This window comes from Corvus kubaryi, unplaced genomic scaffold, assembly GCF_017639235.1.
Source record: "Corvus kubaryi isolate FWS band 111438036 unplaced genomic scaffold, C.kubaryi_AGA036_p1.0 74, whole genome shotgun sequence".
NCBI lineage: Eukaryota > Metazoa > Chordata > Aves > Passeriformes > Corvidae > Corvus > Corvus kubaryi.
In genome coordinates this window covers 10,479,080-10,499,759 of record NW_024582061.1, presented here as the reverse complement: position 1 = coordinate 10,499,759, position 20,680 = coordinate 10,479,080, and the positions used below count along the sequence as shown (strand labels likewise).

Here is a 20,680-nt window from a genome sequence, read left to right as displayed (position 1 = left end):
TAACTCCTGGCCTTACCCCCCTCACAGGAATAGCTGTACTCTTGGGTTTTTCTGAAAGCTTCCTCTGCTTTGATATTCAAGGAATCATCTTTGAACAGTATTTCAGTATTGTTTTCTAACTTCCAAGTGATGGTCTAGTTGAGACAAGGGTTAAAGGCTCTGTTCTCCACCTCTATCTCAAACCCTCTGTCTGAGAGGAAGAGACTGTAGGGGTAGTTTGGGGGCACTCTTGTTGTACAATCAGATACTTCAGTGGTGAGGAAATACTTAAATGGAATTACTGGTGTAGATGAGGTTCAGCTGCACTTGCAGTTCTGCCTGTCTGTATTCATGTAGCTGTCATAGCCCAGCACCAAATGATCTTTTCTAAGTCAGTGATCTCATTTTCATTACGTAGTTAACTCAAGTAGCAGTTTGTTGAACATAACTTGCATTTCTCCATGCACAGAATTGCTTGGTGCCTTTAACTTTGGCATCTCCCATGATCACTGCCCTCGGTAATTAATTAAACAGCTTCTGTCTGATGTTTGAGGAGATACATCTCTACTACTCAGTCAAGATAGGAGTGTTATAAATTCCTGCCAAACTTCAGCTACAGTTAGCTGCCTCTGTAAATTATGTGTAGTTTATGTCCTTGTAGCAACACCTGCTCATGAGCTACTTAGATTTTTTTATATATAAGAGATTTTTCTACTGGTTTGTAATTATACCTTCAGTTCGTGCAAACTGGAATAGTCAAGAAGTCAGATGTTCATAATGATAGAAACACACTTAATTTTCAGTGACCTTACAGAGCTTAGTAATACAGGAGTGCTTACCTTCTTAATACAGCAGTAAGACAAAATCTGTTGCTGAATGTTTGAAGGCTAATTGGAACAAATTTGATATCTTGCTTTATATTTTTTCCCTTTAACTTCTTGCCTTTCAGGCCTACTATTGCCTTGTAAAGCTCTCAATAGGAGAAGGCTTTTAGAAGTCCTAAGGCTTCTCAGAAGTAACTGTTTTTATAAATAATGCGACTACTCCAGCTTCATTCTTTGAAAAATCTTTTTTATCAAAAGGAAAGACATCTTTGCTGAATCAGTCTTGCTATTCTAGAATGCTGCTATCATATGGGTTATGCACTAAAAATAATCACTAGCAAATATGTTTTCACCTCTAACTGTGGAATACTTACAAAACTGTTAATTTGAAAAAGAGCTGTCTATAATAGCAGCATGTTGAGTGGTGATGTAATGCAATATTTTAAACAGAATTTCTCTATCTCACTAAACTTAAATAATCAAACAGTTGTGTTGAAAGTACCCAGAAACAATGTGTGTGTTTGCAAGTTACGGTAAAGCAGTGCACTTCTCTAAGCTGCTTTTTTACTGTGTCTCTTATTACAGCTCACAGATGTTCCCTCGCTGTGATGTAATGTACAGTAAATCAGGAGACAGTCCAGTTAAATTTAACTTCATAGTAATGTATGCTTTAAAAACAAAATCCATGGCTATAACTGCTGCTCACTTTAAATAGGAAGCAAGTTTAGCAGTGAAAGGAGGATTAAAACATTTTTTGCCCTCAACTTTTTCAGTTGAAACTTTAGTCTGCTACTTTATTATTTCAAACATAGTGAGTTGCTGAAGTGGAAAAAAGAGGAGGCAGAATCCTGCCAAATGAAAAAAAACTTCTGGCAGTTTTTTCCCTAGAAAAATCTTTACAGCAAAGTGAGAATAATGAAAAATATCAGATTTTTTTCTAGTTAGTCTCAGCATACTGCATCTGCAAAAGAATAAGACCCCATTGTCTGAGTAAGAGTAATTTTAGTCAACTTTCTGTAAGGTAAAGCTTATGACACTTGGGTAAGATCTGTTAGACAATGTTCTCTTGACTTGACTTGCACTGGGGTGCGAAATAAAATAGTGTTGGCAGTGACTCACTGCCAGGACCCCTGGTGCCATTAAGTTCATGCCAACAGGAAACAGGTTTTTGCCAGCCTCATTTGTGCTTGGAAATTTTATCATGCATTTTAGCATTTTTACCGTAGCCACTTTGTTGTTGTATTTAATGTGGTTTTGGGGGTGTGTCCTTGACCTACCAGTTCCTGTAATCCCAAATCAGTGAACTCTGCCTCCAAAGTAAGGAGTTCTCATCATTGCCAGGTAAACGCTTCTTTCAAAGATGCCACCTTGTGGTCTTGCACTGGCTTCATCGCCGCTTCACCACTGCTGAAGTTCTGGCTGGTACCGTGGAGATGTGTAAAACCAGTGAGAACTGTTGCCTTAAGATCCTAAAGTGCATAGAAGCAGAAGCTTTCTTTCATTTTTAAGACCTGTGAGCCTTTGTAGTCCGTCTTCAGGAAGTTAAACACCGTCTGCAGGCTTTTTATAGGATTCTTAATAAGGTGGTAGTGAGGAGATCAGTTGTTGATGCTTTCTGCCAGATGTTTACACAGCATAATACAGTGGAGTGTAGGCATGGCTTAGGTTGTGGTAAAGGTGCATCTGGTCAAGTATTTTAGCAGACAGTAATCACTAGCAAATGCTTAGGAAACCTCATAAGGGACAGAGAAATGATACAGTGATGCTTTTCCTAAATACTCTTCTAGCCTCTAGTGAACTGAGGCTTAAAAACTTTCTGTACTGGATGTGCTTTCTCTTGTGAGGGTAGCTTGGAATGAGGTAGGTTGTGTTCTGGAAACAGCAGAGTTGGGTTAGTCATTGCACTTTGGAGCAGGGATAGCTTAACTCGAGGTGGTGTTAGGAGTTCTGCGCTTCTACTAAAGGTTTCTGCTTTTGCAGCAGGAATGGCTCCAAAGTGCACATGGAGTTCTGTGTGCTTCTCTGGCTTTCTGGCCCAAGGCTTAAAGTAAAAAATTTGTACCTTTTAATATAAGAAATCTGTGCTTGTGTACTTTATTAGTGACACTCTAAAATGTGATGGTTCAGCTACCTAATTTGTTAGCATCTAGCTGTCTTGGCAGTAGAGGTGAAACTTCCAAGAGAGGGTTGGATGGATGGCTGCTCTTGTGAGCCATTAGAGCTGTGCTGAAAGCAGCAATTCTCATTCATGAATCGTGAGTCCGGAGTCATGAGCTGTGCTCATCTATCCTAGATAGCTTTGTAGATTTCTCTGTGAATTAGCTTGTAGACAGCATCATGCTGTCATGGGTCTGTTATTTCTGTCATATGGATTAGGCTGAAGAGAGCTAATTCTAGACAACCCTGCAATATGTCAAGCAGAAATAGCTATTGTTTTGACTTGTCGTGGTTCTAATCTGCCTACCTCAAAATTACTGTTAAAAGTGGATTTTTATTTTGGATGTCCATTCTGGAGTTGCTGTTGCTTTTCTGATGCAGTGAAGCACAGAAGGGAACCAGTGTTAGCTGTTGAGCCAAAAAAATTAATTCCAGGGTAGGCTGCTCTCCTGGTGTCTGAGGTGCAGCACACCCAGTCAGAGATGGAGGCAGCTGAGTTGGTTATCAGAGGCTTGCTTTCGAGTCTGAAATACCCAACTGGATTGCATAAGTATATGCTGGCTGCAGTAGGCCTCTCTTCCTCAGCATACATTGCTTTAGAAATCACCAGCAAATTGTCACTGAGATTTGTAATTCTAATTCCTCTTTTTCTTCCCTTTTAAATAGTCTCATTTGCAAGTAATGGGCAACTTTCTTTTGGCATGTGTTACCCATTTTAACTGCTGTTTCCATTTGACAAACTGAAGCTGCAGAGATTATTTCATCATGAGATAAAAGAATAAAATTTCAGATAAGAGGAGCTGAAAAGAGCTGTGCACATTATTCATATCAAACAAATTTGAGTTTTATGGATCTAAATCCATTTAAAATAAAAGATGGATGTTGCATGTATTTGTGGGCTAAGAAAAAGGAAAGGCATAATGAGCAGCATAGATTATTTTTCTCATTTCCTTCTGCTGCTGAGGTAGTTTCTTCTGGTGAAGATGAGCTCGCTGAAATGCATGCTTTTTAGAGGACAGGAAAGAGGAGCTTGCTGTCTCATCTCAACAACAGTTGCCATCACTTTACAGCAGAAATACCAATAAGGAGCATGTGGGTCGCAATTTAAGTGGCACTGTGCTTTTTGGTAAGGCTCATCCTGAAGCTGAAGTTACCTAACATATCCCTTCACCAGCACAGCATCTGCAAGGTGCTAGCATCCCTTCAGCTAAGAGGCCCATGTTCATCAGAAACTCTGGGTTTCTGGTTTGCATTATTTATCTGTGAGGCCATCACATTGCACATCCCAAAATACTTTTGAGGTGTGACTGCCACAGGCAATTAAAGCAAACTGGGGGAGTAAACCAAAAAGGAAGAAAATAATGGTGGGGGAACAGGTGTTCTTAATATTGAGATGGTTTCTCTGAAGGAGGGAAGACACTGCATTGTGTTCAAATAAATAAAAACCTTCAGTTTGTTCTTCCTTAGGGGACTGAGAAATGGTGGGTAAGTGTGTCTGCAAGGTTCAAGGTTTATATTTAACTTGCAATCTTGTTTCTTTTACATGATGTCTAAGGCTCCTCAGGGTTTTTAAGACGACTCAAAGTCAGGACATGAATTGGAAGAGAATTGTATTGTGGTCACTGTGTTGAAACAAGCAGATAGAAGTGTTCCCTGGAAGAAAGTTTTCTTGAGTGTGAAAGTTATATCCAAAGAACATTGGTTATGTTTATTTTACTCCACATACGTGCCACGTATGAATGGTATAGGAGGTATTCACTATGTGGTGTATGACTGAAATGCAGAGGCTATGCAGGCAGTTCAGTGAGTAAACAGGAATTTTGTATGGGGAATGTTATGTACACCAGGGGAATGTAGGCAAGGGGGAGTGCTAATATGTGGGGATGTGATAAATCAAGAAGTGGTGAGATTGGTGTGTTGTACTGAAGATTCCAGTAGGTGCACCTGGCACAGGGGAGTTGCCTCTCTGATGCACTAGAGCAGAGGCTGCAAGGCACAGCACTTGTGTTTGTGCTTCTGCTGCTCTTTGAAAAATAAAGATTGCATTTTCCTACCTCTTGACGAGGTGGCTTTGAACTGCGTGAGGCTGTGTAGGTCTAAAATGTTGCCAAATTTAATATTGACGTGTTTGGGTGTTTTTAATTTCTGATTTTTTTCTTTTTTTTGCAGGTTTATAAAGTTTCCCCCAAATTTGCTTTCTTGGTGACATCCGGTCCCTTTGTTTACACGGCAATAGCTGTCATAAACGTGCTTATGAACAGCAGTCTTCTTCGTGGTGAGGCCCCCATGATCCTCTCACTGCATCCTTCTTTCACTGTGCCAGACAACAGATTCCAAGTTCAGACAGGTGAGTTCTTCCTGACACAGAGGGAAAAAGGTAGCTTTGTACTGATTCACACTTCTTCACTTGTGATGCAAGCTTGAGTCAAAACCCTGTGTTCTGCTGTGAATCTTAATTCTTGTTGTTAATGCCGTAATTTACAGGTCCATGGTGGAGAGGTCATAAATTGTAAACAGTTAACCCCATCACTTCATTATTTTTTTCAGGATTTTTTTTTTTTGGTACATGGTAAAATAGGTGTGCTCTTTTTCTTGCTTCTAAAGGTGAGAAGAGAAAAAAAAATCTATGAAACATTTATTCATAAAATCACAGTGCAGCTACTTTGTAATGCTTGTGTCAATTTCAGATTAAATTTATATTAAAAGCTGCCTTTTTTGTGTTGTTGTGATGTAGGAGAATTGGTGAGCAGGAGGATTGATGGCTCACACGTGACATGAGCAGGAAGATTGCTTATGTAGTATTCAGTTTTCCATGGCCGCTGTATTGCAGCCGTTTATGCAAAGTTTATGACTATTAATAATCTAAAGCAAAATAGTACTCATGTAATAGATTTTGAGAGTCAGTGTTGCCATTTAAAATCTTCTTTGGGCCCTGTTTGCATGATAAAGCTACCTACCTGGTTGGTTGACTGTGTAATGAGGTAGTGGCAGGGACTCAGCATACAAGCGGAGTTAATAAATGTCAACATGGTACTTTTGTTCAGGAACGTTTTGTGTGTTGTTTATTCTCTGTTAATAATTGTATGGCAAGACATCACTTTAACTGTGCAGGTGTGATGTCTTTTCCACTGCTTAATGTGGTTATATAGATAGACAGTAGGTGTATTTTTCAGTTCTGAACCTTGTATAACATTGCTGTTAGGGTCTGTAAGCTAACCGTTGCATTTCTTTGGTTAAGACTGTATCTGGAAATCCACAGGTGTGCACGTAGTTCAGGTGTGTGTGCCTGATCACATTCCTCTAAACTCACTCTTTCTATCTTGTGCTCTTTCGTTCTCTCTTCTGAACTTAAAGATGTCTGTGTCTAAATTTAACAGGTAGCTTACTAAGTGTTTTTGCAAGTACTAGACCAATACTAATGTGCATTAATGGATCCAATAGGTAGTCTTTTAGATAAGCTAAATACTGTATTACAGGCTACAAGAAAGAGAAATCTGTTGCTTTTTTTTCCTGAAGATTTTCATGGCTTGGTTGGGTATTAAGGATTTCAGTGTGGCCAATTCAGTGGTCAAGTCAGGTAAAGTTAGCCACATGTATATGGTGAAGGTCTCCTAGTATGCAAGAGGAAACAGAGATATTTTGTCACTAGTATGTTTCAGAAATCTAATTGCTGCTGCAACCAATATTAGTGAGTAGAGAATTTACTGCAGCAACACAAAATGTATATTTCATGTATTCAGTGTTTCACTGAATGTGTCCTGAGCTTCATGGAAGAAGAAAATGATAGCCCTGTGAATTCTGTTGCTTGTTTTGTTCTCTCTCGTGGAAATACTTTTCTGTAGGAATAATGTTTGCCCTTTCCTTTCAGTACTTCAGTTTGTACCTCGAAACGTGGATATTGGGTTCTGTAACTTCAGCCAGCGCATTGAGAGAGGGCTGACGATGGCATTCCTGGAGGTGAACAAACACCAGGAGTTCTACAACTTCACTGTGCAGGTAAGAGGATGAGCATGTTTTGTGTCTGTCCCTTTTTCCCCCCTCACCTTTGCTTGTCCCATGTTTCATCCAGACAGTAAAATGAGTTAGGTCTTCACTGACTGTCACTTGCAGTCTCTAGGTCATGTAGAACTATGAGGCTTTGTCATGAGGTCAGTTGGTTTTTTCCCCCCTACAAAATAATATGGCACCACGCATCCCTCTGTTTACAAACTTTTTGAAAAATGATCCAAGATGATGATTTATATTACTGAATATGATAGGGTTTATAATTTCTCAAGTAAAAACTATTCCAACCCTTACCAAAGTCACTCCCATCACAGTTTACTATAAAACAGTAAGGTGTTGATATAAAGTTTTTGTTGGAAGAAAACTTTCAGGTCTCATTGCCCTGCTGGAGACCCTGTTAGGGAATATAGGAGTTACATGACCCTGCCATCATGTGAGCAAACATGCTAGTTGCTTCTGAGGTCTAGAAATACTCACAGTATATGATGTCTGTGACAGCTGCTGCTGGAACTTCACACATGAAAGGTATTGCACATGTGCAGAGCACTGAATCCCACAGCAGAGCTTAGAACTCCCTGGAAAGTCAGTAATTCAATTTAATGAGACAATTCCCTCTTCTGTTTGAATTCTTAAATTTAATCTAACGTTGTTGTAATACCAAAATCAGTAAAAATTTTATTACGTTGTTTAACTGACACCATAAATACCCATCTGTGGTACCCTAAAATAAAATCAGGAAGAAAAATGGCATAAATTTTATCGTACCTAAGGCACTATGTAGTACATATAGAAAAGTGCTCAGAACTTTAAACACAATGACACAGCGTCACTGCATAGACTGAAGACAGAACATGCAAAACAATTCCTTGGACTATCAGCTTAGCCAACTTACTTTAAATACTACTTATTTTCCAGAAGAGTTTATCTATGTGGACACAGGTGCTGTGTGTATCGGTGCCACAAAAAGGCTTCTAACTGTTGGTGGGTTTTGGGTGTGCATGGTGCAGGAGATTTTAACCAAGAGAACATCCATTTTCAGAACTTTTTTTTACCATAATCAATCCCTTTCTTCTGTTCCAAGCAGTTTGGCATTCATCTAAGGCTTATGACTAGATTTATTTTGCTGACTGTCTTGCTAGGTGGTTTGTTCCCATCATTTTCTGGGCTCTAGCTTTCAGATCATTCTGGATTATGACTGACCTTAAAGGATAACTCTTCGAAGTTAGCTTTGCCTCTTTGGAGACTCAGCTGGCTGAGCCAATCTGGAACAGATGTTCCTCTGTCTTGATGTGAATTGCCCCCCTCTTCATATTAGAGGGGGGAAAAAAAAAAGTCTGTCAGGGAAAGGATGGAAATGGCAGTGATTTGATTTTGCTGACCCTGCTTCAATACTGTCTTTTCAGATACTGAATATAACTCTGAGCAGGCCTGGGGTGGCATTTCGACAGGGCCCTGTGAGCATTGTTTTTGCCATCCGAGATAAATACGGTTTTCTAAATGGGTCTGAAGTCAGCGAGCAGCTCAGAAACTTGTCCGTGGTGGAATTCAGCTTCTATCTGGGCTTTCCTGTGCAGCAGATTGCTGAACGTGAGTATTTGCTGTTACCCAATACTGCAAAATACTTTTGTCTAGTATCTTCCCTCTCTACCATTCTAGAGTAATTTTGTGCGTAAGTGATAATGCAACTTCAAGTATCCAACTTGCATCCTGAGTTCTGCAGAGCAATTCTACGCCCCTTTCTGCTCACATTTTGGTATTAACAGCAACTTGCTGCCTTTGTCATCACAGTTTCCTTTTGTGCTGGGTCAGCTGTGCTTAACCTGGTTTCATTAGTCTATTGGCCTTAGTCCAGATTAAAGAAAAAAGAAAATCACTCAGATCAGTATTGTCGTGAAGTGCAGTCCAAGGTGTGTCTGTCTCGTTATGTCTACAGAGGCCTTTGCTAATTCTCAGCAGGGTTTACTGCTTTCAGGATTGTGCTGCACTTAACCGTGTCTCTGACTTCTAGAAAGTCTGGGACACTGGCTGCATAGACTGGTGTTTGTCCATATCATGTGAATTAGTTTGTCCATATAGTCTGGTATGTTTCAAGGTAGTACCTTTTTCACTTTTTATGTACATTTCCATGGCAAGCCATTTTTTTCAGACCACTGTCATCCTAAACGTAGATGAATGGGAGCTGCCTGCATAACAGAGCCTTCTTGACACTCAGCATTGACGACTTACGTTTGGTTAGATTTTTCAGATCATTCATGAATGTAAGCAAGATCATGAGAGAATAGTACTTGCCTTCCCCTGCTGGTGGGTGTTACTGACTCAGTCCATTAGTGCCCCATTTCTTCTTTTTAATTTGCTTTTTAATTTTCGGAGTTATTTCTGTGAGTCGTAGAGATACACAACTGTAAAATGAACACCAGCTACTACTAGGCCTGATTTTCCACTAGATGTATAACTATATTGCAAAACTCACTGTGTCAGATGTTGTGTATGTCAGTGCAAATACTGCAGAGTGACTGTCAACAGAAAAGTTGCTCTCCTTAGCACCTATTGATCTAGGTAAGATGATTGCACAGGATACTTCCCCATTTACTCAAAGCAATGTTAGCATACTAACTTTTAAAAGTTCTTTATTTAACTTTTTTGAGCATTTTTGATCCCTCTACTCCCATAATCGATTAAAAAATGTATGAGGTTGTTGACTCATTTTCTTTTGGCATTTCTGTTCTCATTTGGTCTCACATAGAGTGTGAGCTCTATGCAGTGGTAGGTCTATTTAGTGGAGCCAGGACCAAAAGTCTTGAGAATCCCTGTCCATAGATGACTAGCATTTCTTTTTACCCTCTGAAGCCACAGAACATCTCATGTTGTGGGCTATGGTCTTTATTGCTCACTGAATTCAAATTAAATGTTGCTCTTGGCGTCAGTTGCTTGAAAGACACTTCTCTTTACTCTGTGTCATCTCTTTTACACATTTGCCCTTGATTTTAGGTAGCTTTTAGTCTCTGGTAATATTTTTGGTGTTGAGGGGCACTTTTTTTCCTGTGATGTAGTACATCAGCTCTTACAGCTTGTAGTTTTGTCCACATATTCTGAAATTATATTTGTAGTGCATTTGTAGGTTGCCCCTTGTAGAGAATCCATCTTCTGGATTGTGCAGTGGAGCTACAGTGCAATTAAGTGATAACAGAATTTCTACCAAGGCTGGTGTATCCAGAGGCTGGTCATAGGGGAAAACATTCCTGTTAAACTTGCATGTACATGGTTCTCCTTGGGGTTGGAACTAGATGACCTTGAGGTCCCTTCCAAACCAAACAATTTGATGATTGTATTTTTCTTTCCTGGTGGTACTTAAGAAATTTGAAATTTCCTTAATGCTTGTATCAGGAGCTCTCCGTGCACAGTGCCTGGTCAGTGGGGATGATTCCAGGCCAGTGCCAGTGGAGCCCTGTGGTCACTCACATGTCAATTAGAAAGCCGAGTAAAGTAGGATGAGTGAAGAGGTCAGGATTTTTAGGAACTATGAGATCTTCCCAAAGATTGCAATGTAGAAAACATGAGAATTTGGTGGGTAAGGTGTCCTGAATTAAGGAACATCCTGTCAGTGTTGGACTTGCTTGCTGTTAGAGGAACTCATATTTACTATAGATTGAGCCCCTTGCAGGACAGCACATTTGGGTTTGAACTGGTCTAGTTTGGTCCCAGTAGGTGCTGTAGGCACTGTTCTGGAATACCAGCTGTGGTGCTATTTGATAAGTTGGCAAAGTGAACATAGTTTCTCAGATTGCTAGAGCTGTGGGTCCTTCTGTCAGCGAGCACAGAAATGATGAATGTCGTTCAAATGCTTTTATCAGTGAGACAACCACAGCGAGTTATTTTTAGCTGTTTCTACAGTTTTTGACACTGCTGCTGTGACTGTATTTTGAGCCTAAGGGTTTTAGATCTTCAGTATTCAGAGCCAAAAATGCTGTCCAAAGGCTCAGCAGCATTGGGCAGATCCTTCTTGAAATACCTTATTCAACAATCTGTTGAGGGTGACCAACAGCCAGATCCTCAAAGCTACTTTGCCAGGGAGATGCCTAAATGTTTTTGTTTTCTAGGCTCTGGACTTTGCTTTCATGCTTTGCCTTGCTCTACAGAGCAGCTGTAGCAGGGAAGGTGTTACAACACCTTAGATTGATATAGCTGCTGCTTTAGTCTGTGCAAATAAATACGTACCCCTCTGCTTTCAGTGTGACTTTTTCTAGGAGTGTTGGATATTTACATGTAAACAATCTATGTACGTTAGTGTTTATGTGTAAATATGAAATGTTCCATGCCATACTGTTGGAGTGAAAGCTCCTCTGGACTCAGGGCCAGAGGGAAGCCAAAGTACAGGGGTTGAATTAAAACCTTTAGACAAGCTGAGATACATGAAGCCACACCAAAGTGAAACAGAAAAATAGATTTTTAACTTTTAGTAGAAATATATGCTAAGTGCCTTAAACATTAAAAAGCTGTAGCAGAGACCTTAAACACAGTTTTTACTGCAACAGTGTTACCTTTTCACAGAATACTTTACTTTAGACAAAATATAGATAGAATTATACTGTTCACATATTTTAGATAGGGTGTTCACATAAACAATAAGGGCTGATAGAAGCTGTATACCCAAATCTGTGTAATACCTATGTAACACTTGTGTAAGGCTTATGACTGTTACAATTAGACCAGGATAGGTTCAGAAAAGAAAACTAGAATCGTGTGTTAATCTTATCGGTCAGTTAACAAATATAATCCACACTTCTGTAAGAAAAAAATATATATATGGAGCATATAGAACATATAGAAGAAGCTGGTTTTGCCTGCTGCTGCTGTTGCTGCTTGGCTTTATCATGTAACCCCCTTCGAACTCTGCCTTCAAGAAAGCTGTGAGACTATGAAATAAAGAACTTAGCAGAGCAGCAGCCTCCTCTGCTCTCTTACCCTGGTCTGAGAAGGAAGGGTATCCCATCAAAAGCTCAACACCATACTGTTCTGTGCCATTTTGCCTTAGTTATCAGGCATGCTAACAGTAATACTCTGGGTGTGGTGACTTTTCTTTATCCCTTAAGGACTCTGTGTATGATTTTATAAGTTTTGTAGCTACATCTAAGGAAATGATTTGTAGGTGAGCTGAGTGTCAGGGCTCAACCCCCAGCTTGGGGGTTGAAGTTGATCATGCCCAGGAAGAGCTACTTATGCATCTCAACATGGAGACCGTGACATCAGAATCCCAAATATGAGCCTTGTTCGAATGAATGTGTTTGCTCCATGCCAGTTGTTCACTTTACACTACCTTGCACACACTGTCCTCTCACTGTTTTTATTCACACAGATAATATGTCCTGCTTATACTTTTAACTGTGTGGTTTGTCCCTTTGCAGTACATCGTTAACACCAGGAATTCTTTGTCAGTTTTTTCCCCACTCATGTAGAGTCAGGATCAGGAGTGAAAGTCGTTTCACAGATTGGGACTGTTCTTTGCAGGAATAGGGCAGTCAAAATGGCCAAACCTGGAAACTTCCGGACTTTGTTCTTTCCTCACAAGACTTCTAGGTGACTTCAGCAACATGTTTCTATTCAAATGTCCAGTTTATACCTTTCCTATGCTTATTTTTCATTGTCCACCTTATAGCTCATGTTTCAGGTTGTAAATTGGTTAGATGGTCATGACCTACATGTCAGTAGAAAGAAAACCAAGTCTAGTCACAGGGTTTGGGTGCTAGTTCATTAAAAATAATAGGAAATTAGATTAGAGGACAAGCAAAGGCTAGCTGTGGAGTAGATGGGCAATATTTGCCTGCATGAACTTACCCTGAATAAAGCTCTTTGTTTTTATTAGGACTTTGGATAGAGAGAGTTGCCTTGGGACTTGGTATTTTTTCAGTGCTAAGTAGCACTTTGATGCATGTCATCTATTTTGGCTGTCTTGGGGATGTTGCAAGGCCAATAGGAGGATAAAGATGAAATTGTATATGGTCCAAGGACTGCAGAGATATCTGACAATTTTTTCCTGGCTTGATTTTGGAGCAGATTTTAAATGGACAGGGTGTGTTGCTGTTGCCCACACCCCAGTATTTGCATGGAACCTTATTTTCCAGTTAATGCCTTCTCGTTCCAAATACTGCATTCCCTCCATGCTTTCAAGTACCGTTCTTCATTTATCAGAAATAAGAACGGTCCGCATGATACCGGTTCCATCCTGCATGGTCCCACACATCTGTAGGAGACAGTCAGAGGTCCTTGGAGCATCTGGCAGTGGCCATGCTGCCTGAGTGATGTGCTTTAGCCTGCTGTCAGTAGGTCTCTGGGTGACCAGGTGACCCTTTCCCTTTTCATTCAGCATCGAATCGATGCTGTTACACGGTGTGGTGCTCCAGGGCTGCGTGATAGAATCTTCTAATGATGCCAGCATCTACTTCATTAATGCATCCAGAGTCGTTAGCAGACCAGCTGCAATCTAGCTAATAATTGCATTTTGTCTATCCAACTTCCCCCTCAGAATAACAATCAGTCAGTGCTGTTTATAATTGTTAGTTCCAGAGGACATTAGAAATCTTGCAAATATGATCTTGCTGCAGTGCTGAGACTCCAGATGAGCTCAAGATCTGGCCACGTGTGTCAGTGAGACACTTGAGTGACCTGTGGTATAAGAGTTGGAACCAGGATTTGCTGACTTCTGACAATTTTCAGCATTCTTTGTCAGGTTTTAGAACCTAGCCTTAGCTGGCAGCAGTCACAGTGCATCTTCCTTTTCAATGTCAAGATTTTCTGCTCAAGTTGGTTTATTTTTAAGTTGCATTAATTCCGTGAAAAGTTTAAATGAATAGTCACCCAGCAATTTGCATGAATTAAATCATTTTCAAGTACTAATTAGAAAAAGTGTGAAGAGCACATTAAGTATTGAAGCAAAACATGATTTTGGGTTAAAAGAAGAACAAACTCAGAACTGCTAGCAGTTCAAAGCATTATGGTCTCTGGAAGGTTTTTGATTTCCTTATCGTGCTCTTTCCATGCTTTGGAAAACAACAGAATTAGTTTTCAGTTTAGTTTATGCTTTTTTTTTCCAGCTTCCATTTCTAAATTGAAGTAAACAATTGCATGACTAGAGTAAATAGAATTTCAGTCTCAAAGCTATAATCAGAAGACTCGAGTAGCAGGATGCCAAAAATGAATGGGTGTGTTTAAGTGGACTCTGAAGTGCTTCTTGCTTGTCTGAGAATTTAGGAAATTGAGTGCATCCTGATCACTTGTATAGAGGGCCGGTGTTTCCTGTTCAGAAAAAAAGGACCATTTTCTAATACCCTTCTGAATAGTAAGTCACAGACTACCAACCAGGTGGTCATCTTGAAGCTCGTAGTGCTATTATTGAAATAAAGGTGGAATAACCAAATTTTCTTTTTTTTTTTTTCCCCAATAGGAGTTAGTTATAAATCTGTGAAAATAAAAGGGAAAATGTAACTAATGGCTCTTTTTTTTTAGCCTTAACAAAAAAATTCTTAAGTGTTTTAAGGGGCAAAAGAATCAGCTTTTTGGTACACTGACAGAGGACAGCTTGTCTACAAATTCTTGCACCATTAAATTAGAAAAACTTTCGTTTCCTACTTCTCTGAAACGTGGCGTAGTGGCAAACTATTCCACAACTCTAGACATCTTTATTCTAAATTGATCCAGCATGGGCCAGGTCATTTAATTGTTACGTGCTGCATTCTTTCTGTCCATGCAATGGTTTAAAAATTAACCTTTGTATAATGCTTAGCAAACTGCATCTGGATTAAATATTTTGAGAAAGTTAAGACCATTCCTTTTCCTTATTGCCATAGTGAAGCTTAAGACTTCCCCTGAGGAAACTGTTGGCCCAGCCCCCATCTTCACTTCTTTCCCAACATGTCTTTACTGCTCTCCAGTGGAAACCTTGGGAAAAATCTTATCTATACTGAAGTCAGTAGAAACAGACTTTTTTCCTTGCTGGGGCAATGATTTCACTCTGGAGCAGAACTTTTTGGGAAAAATTTAAAAATTAAGAAAGCTTGGAGCCACTAAGCCAAACATAAAAGCCATGAGGTTTGTTTACAGCAGTGTTTCTGCATGCAGTTATTTGTGGGTTTTGTAAAAAAGGGAAAAAAAATTATCAAGGTGGTGTTTTTTGAAATGCTTCCCCCTGCACAAGTCTGGAGCACAAATAATGTTTTTAGTTCTTTGCATTACATTTATTGTTTCCTTGTAGTTTCTGCCTCAGAGAAGGTCTTATTTTCATCCTGAGACACTCCCAAGTTGCCTCATTACCCTTTGAGCAAGAGTCTGATCCTGCAGCTAGCTCAGTAAGAGTCACCATTCAGACAGTGAGCTTTTAAATTTCTGGGAGCAATGACCTCGGTGCAGCAGCAGCTTGAAGTCTTTCACGTAATAAATCTGACTGTTTCAGTTAGCTTCTTTTTGTTAGAGACAAACTCGGCGGTGTACGTTCGGAGCACTCCCCTTGCCATTGTGTCTGCATTGCCTCAGGAGCAGTAAAGCATCTGTGTAAATAAGATGCTTGCTGACAGTATAAATTATGTAGTGGCTTCTGGTTTTGTGTATGTTGTTCAGAATGCTGTTCTTATGGATGTTTTTCCTCCATTCTGTTTTTCCTTCAGCCTTTCATTATCCTAAGCTTAATGTGTCCCAGCTGATGAAATCTTCCTGGGTGAGAACAGGTACGTACAGTCTGTGTGAGTAAGTAAAAGTGCAATTAGTTTTGTGAGTGGGATAACTAGCCTGCATAAATATCGATGGCTTAGGGGTGCTGCATTTTTATGAGGTAATAACATGTCTGAGCTGAATAAATTCTAAAACCAAAGGCCCAGTGACCCGGAATATCTGGGAAATATAAATCCCTGGTCTAGAGTTAACTACTGCAATTCCTTGATAATGCACACAAAGCACTTTTTGTCTGTAAGGCAGTTCATTCTTGAAACAACTCAGACTGTCAGGCATAAAGTGTCTACTCTGCATGTTGTCAATATGCCACATTGATTTTTAGGTATCTATTTTAAGTGAAAATTAAGATTTTTATTTGTGTGACACTTTCTACCAAAACATGCCTGGAATAAAACAGAGTGAAAATAGATGAATTCTGAGTGCGTGAAAGAGTTTAATCACATTTCATTGATCTCTTCTGATTCATTCACAGAAGATCCCTCCCACCAAAATCTTCTCAATGTCTTATTCTGTAATTTACAGATGTGGCTGAGCTGTCACATTTAGGTGCTCAGAGGCTGTTGAGGTTGCCTGCCTGCTGTAAGTCTGCTGCTTTTAAGCCTGACTAGTGAAGAGGCTGTGCCTACCAAACTTGTTCTTAGGGTGCAGGTGCCCCACTGGATACACTTTTGTCTTCCTACAACTTTTACTACCTACAGTTCACTTGTTGCATAGACTTGCTCTTTTTTCCAGGTTTCCTCTCACCACTCACCACTTTAAGCAGGAAACCAAGTTGCACCTTAATTTCTGAAGCCCACATGGTTTGCTTTAGAGAAGAATTTCAGATAATGCTCACTAATGTGGGAGAAGCTCCTATGTGTGTCTCGTATCCAGTGGCATCCTTGCTTAGAGATTTATGTTGGCTTTTTTGGCTGCACCCATTCCCTCTCTTGCTCAGCCTTAGGTTTGTCCATTGCTGCTGAAAATTCCCTTAGCTCCTGCAGTAAAAAAAGGGTTTTTCCAGCTCTGAAATCTCATCCCCTTGAGTTTTAATAAACTTCCTGCCTGTAAGATTTTGAAAGACAATTGCAGCAACTTCTTTTTTTTTCTTTGCTGTAGAGGAATTCCTTGTAGTCTCAGTTCTTGCAAGATTCTGGGAAGAGCTAGTAGACTTTGGCTGGGTCAGTGATTTCAGTCAGTTTATTGTATTGTAAGGGTAATGAATCATGACATAGGAAAATGATAGAATCTATGCATGTAAAGGTTTTCAATATCAAATTACCCAGATATATGTGCATGTATCCCAGTAGTCATAAAACACTGGGATATGTGGTGTTCTCCCTCTGTTGAAGAATACAATTCATGCTATTAAGCGTAATTCATTGATACTGAAATCCAATACACAGGCAAGAGCAGTTTTCTGCTTGGTGTATATAATAGCCTTAGGTCACTGTCTATTTTGCTATTTAATTCTGAGATACTTAGTCTGTGACTGAATTCAGAAGACAGATGCTGTTTATCTCAGTGAGAAATCATGAAAATGTTTCCGTTTTCTGACATCTGCAGTGAAAAGTTTTAAATTGAAAAAGTGGCTTTAATATATTTGTTTTTAAAAAAACCCTATATTTAATTGATTTTATCTAACTGGCGGCTTTTCATTAAGCACCACACTTTAAAAGAAAAGGTGGAAACACAGAAAAAGGGGCTTCTGAAAAATAGAAACAATTTTAGTGGAGGGGAATTAAGACTGAGTTTATTTAATGCAGTCAGCAGTGAGTTGGTTTGCTGTCCTGGAGGATTGCTCAGTTGGGTCATTTGAATGACTATTGCTCCATTCACTCCACTTTTCTCTAACTGCTAGTAAAGGTCCCCCCTTTTTCTCATTTTCCCTCAGGGATTCCTCTCAGCATTAGCTGCCCAAGTGAGCCAGGGTACCTACTTGCCAAGTGAGCAGGGCTGCTAACCATTTTTTTTGTGCTGTGGTTGGCATACTTGTTAATCTTATCAAGGGAAGTTGCACTTGAATACACAGCTTCATTCACGTGCTGCTGTTCTACTTTTTCTCCATGACTCTGAGCCCTTGCCCTCCCCATCTCCAACTCTGTATCACTTCTGAACACAACACTTTGACTGCAGTTAGTTGAAGCAGACAATTTAGACTAAGTTTTCTCTTTTAGTAGTTTTTGAAAATTCATGGAATGTTCATAATTTGATGCAATTTTAGAATTGAAATAGTTTCCTTCTTATCCTGGGTCTGTCTGGCTTGGTTAAGGTTCCAAAAAAGTCCTCTGCCTGAATTTCTTTTTTCCACCAGATTACTTATTTTGACTTGTTCCCACCAAATGTCTCCCTTTTCCAACATGTAACCTCCAGCTGAGCAGGTCAGAATTCCCATATAAATACAGGTGCTCTCGAGTTGTCCATGAGCTGTCACAGCGCGACTCAAAGCTTGTAACTGAAGTGGAGGAGAAGACACTGAGAAGTTTTACTAATGATTTTGTTTTCTTGGGTTGCTTTCTGTGCCATGCAGTTCTCCTGGGAGTCGTCGACCAGCGAATTCAGGAGGAAGTGTTTCGGGCTGAGATGGAGCGGAAGCTCGCTCACCTGTTAAACGAGGCTTTGGTCCGAGGGCGGATATGGAGACGGGCCAGTTTTGCAGGCAGCAACATTGTGCAGGTATGAAGAGCTCAAAATCAGAGGATGAAAACTAAAGGGTAATAAATTGCTGAATAAATTAACGTTGTTCAGGTTTTGAGTTGAGAAATGTAACTCAAAAGCATGTGTCACATTTAGCTAGTTGATGATGCTTGTATTTTACACCTAAAACCAGGATTCTTCTTGTCTTTTAAGCTAAACATAACAAATGCAAATAACTGATTAAGTTCCTACTAAAAATTTCTGATGGCTTCTTAGAAACAACACTGAAAATTATTTTACCAACATCCTATTTTAAAAGCATTCTGTCTTGTTTAGCTTACATGAGGTGCCTAGCAAAAAAGGAGACAGGATGATCATCTGAAAAAAATTAATCTGCTGGGACAGCTACTTCACAGTTCTCTTGGTTTGGTAGTGGTGTAGAAATACAAAATAGAGTCGTGTGCATCTTGATGCAACAGTAGAGTAGTACGTTCTGCCCCTTAACATCTTATTTGTCACAGTACTCCTGGTCACAGGGTTGGATTTCAGGTAAAAATGATTAATCATGCCAAATTTTGCACACATAGCAACTTTTGTTATTGTTATTTGGATTCCAGTGCTGCTTTAGAGTTTTGTCACAGGCGGATTTATTCACATAAAGTCCAAGAAGACTTGGATTTTTAAAGTTTTAAATTCTGATGTGTTCTTTCTAGTCAGTTCGACAATCTGAAAGCCAAAGTACTTTTTAATGGCTCATCATCTTAAAATTTTCCAGCTTATTCATTGACAGTTGGTTTACCTCCCAGATGCCCTTTTGCATTTCAGATCTCTTGTCTTTATTTAATTTAATCCTACAGTTTTTGCTGCCACTGAAATTTCCAGATGTTGGGATATTCTTACTTCTGTTTTCCTGTTTCAGAAACATCTGTTTCAGTAATGGAGATTTTATTTTATTTTTCTTCTGTACAGCTTTGAATTGCTGCAAATAGGTGTCTGCTTCAGATCTTCTATTCCCAACACCTCCTAGTGCACTTTGTTCATTATGCCTTTGTCCTCCCTTTGCATATAAATTAAACAAATATTCCTTATGTTGCTAGTGAAGATACCACAGCCTATAAAATGTGTGTGTTTAGATTAGAGTTTTATGACTTTGCACTATAAAGCTCAGGTAATTTCTTTTTTCATGCACAAAATTATGGGCACATCCTTTTTAGACAGAGAGTAGTATTTTGGAAAGTGAAAATACAGCATTTTTCTTTTGACTTTGTATTACTTACTGGGCCATAAGATGAGGTCTGCAGCTTGTGTTCCAGACAGCAGTGCTGCTCATTTATGCCACCTAATTAGTGCAAAGAGCCTGCCAACTGCTGTCTTTGGGCAGAGGAGGATTCTGTTCATTACAATCAGCACATCTTACCATCACAGGGCTTTTCCAGGTGCTCTCAGCCCACACTTGCAAGTGGTTAGAAGTGTAATAAAGGAGATGTGGAAGAAGGGAGGCTGAAGAGATACCTTGCAGCGAGGTGTGTGATGGGTGTCCTGCTCTCCTGGATGAGAACAGCAGGTACCTGCAGGTGCTGCAGCACCTTGGTAGCTTCCTTGGCAGGATGTTCAGGTGTGTGGCAGGTGAGACAGCCAGAGAGGCTGTTGTGTGCAGCTGGACTGATGCACCTGGTAGTGGGCTCCAGAGTGAAGGATGGCTTCTTTGAAGGGTGTTCCCCTGTTAGCTGAGGATCTTGTCCATAGGCATCTGCCATGACCCTTTTCCTGCTGTTAATTCTGTTTCTCATAGCCAAGTTTATAAGCTCTGTTTGAAGTGTGTTTGTGTCTCCTGGGAGAGCTAATAATGTTTCTTGTGCTTTATATTCAGATTTTCCCATATATATTTCTTGCACACAAATCAGTGACTGCTACGATAATAGAGCACAATGAAGTGAAAATAAGAACAAAAGCTGCCAGCAACAGAAGTGTTGCATAGTTTTGTTAACAGAACATGCATATATCCATTAAAGACTAGACTCATATTTCACTTGTGTTGTGACCCTGTAGACCAGAGTTTTTCCTGAGGTGAAATACATTTATAGTGTATTGAAATGTGACATTTCTAAGCTCTGTGGAAAATCAGGACTGCAGGTCAGGAGGTGAAGCAATTATTTGTGAATGTTACTGCAGGCATATTAGTTTCCTTTCACGTGCTCAGGAAATAGAAGTGATACATTGTGAGGTTTAGATTTCATTTCTAAAGGCATGTGTTAGTACCTAAGAATGTTAAAAATTGTGTTTTAAACCTAGACATTTTGAAGAAGAGCTTTGGAGGGTGCCCAAATAGCAGGCTTTCCCCTTCTGTTGGACTGACTGTGCTGTTAACAGGTGGCACTCTA

At 39.8% G+C, this 20,680-nt stretch overlaps 1 protein-coding gene across 4 annotated transcripts in view; it reads left to right on the top strand.

The window, feature by feature from the left end:
• Nucleotides 1-20,680, top strand: part of KIAA1549 (KIAA1549 ortholog) — a 148,112-nt gene that overhangs the window by 79,195 nt on the left and 48,237 nt on the right. For all 4 annotated transcript variants that reach the window (XM_042051281.1, XM_042051283.1, XM_042051280.1 and 1 more), the window contains exons 4-8: nt 5,130-5,307; nt 6,829-6,956; nt 8,369-8,552; nt 15,620-15,679; nt 18,193-18,338. In XM_042051281.1, the coding sequence (XP_041907215.1) occupies nt 5,130-5,307; nt 6,829-6,956; nt 8,369-8,552; nt 15,620-15,679; nt 18,193-18,338 (696 nt within the window). The remainder of the gene's footprint in view (nt 1-5,129; nt 5,308-6,828; nt 6,957-8,368; nt 8,553-15,619; nt 15,680-18,192; nt 18,339-20,680) is intronic.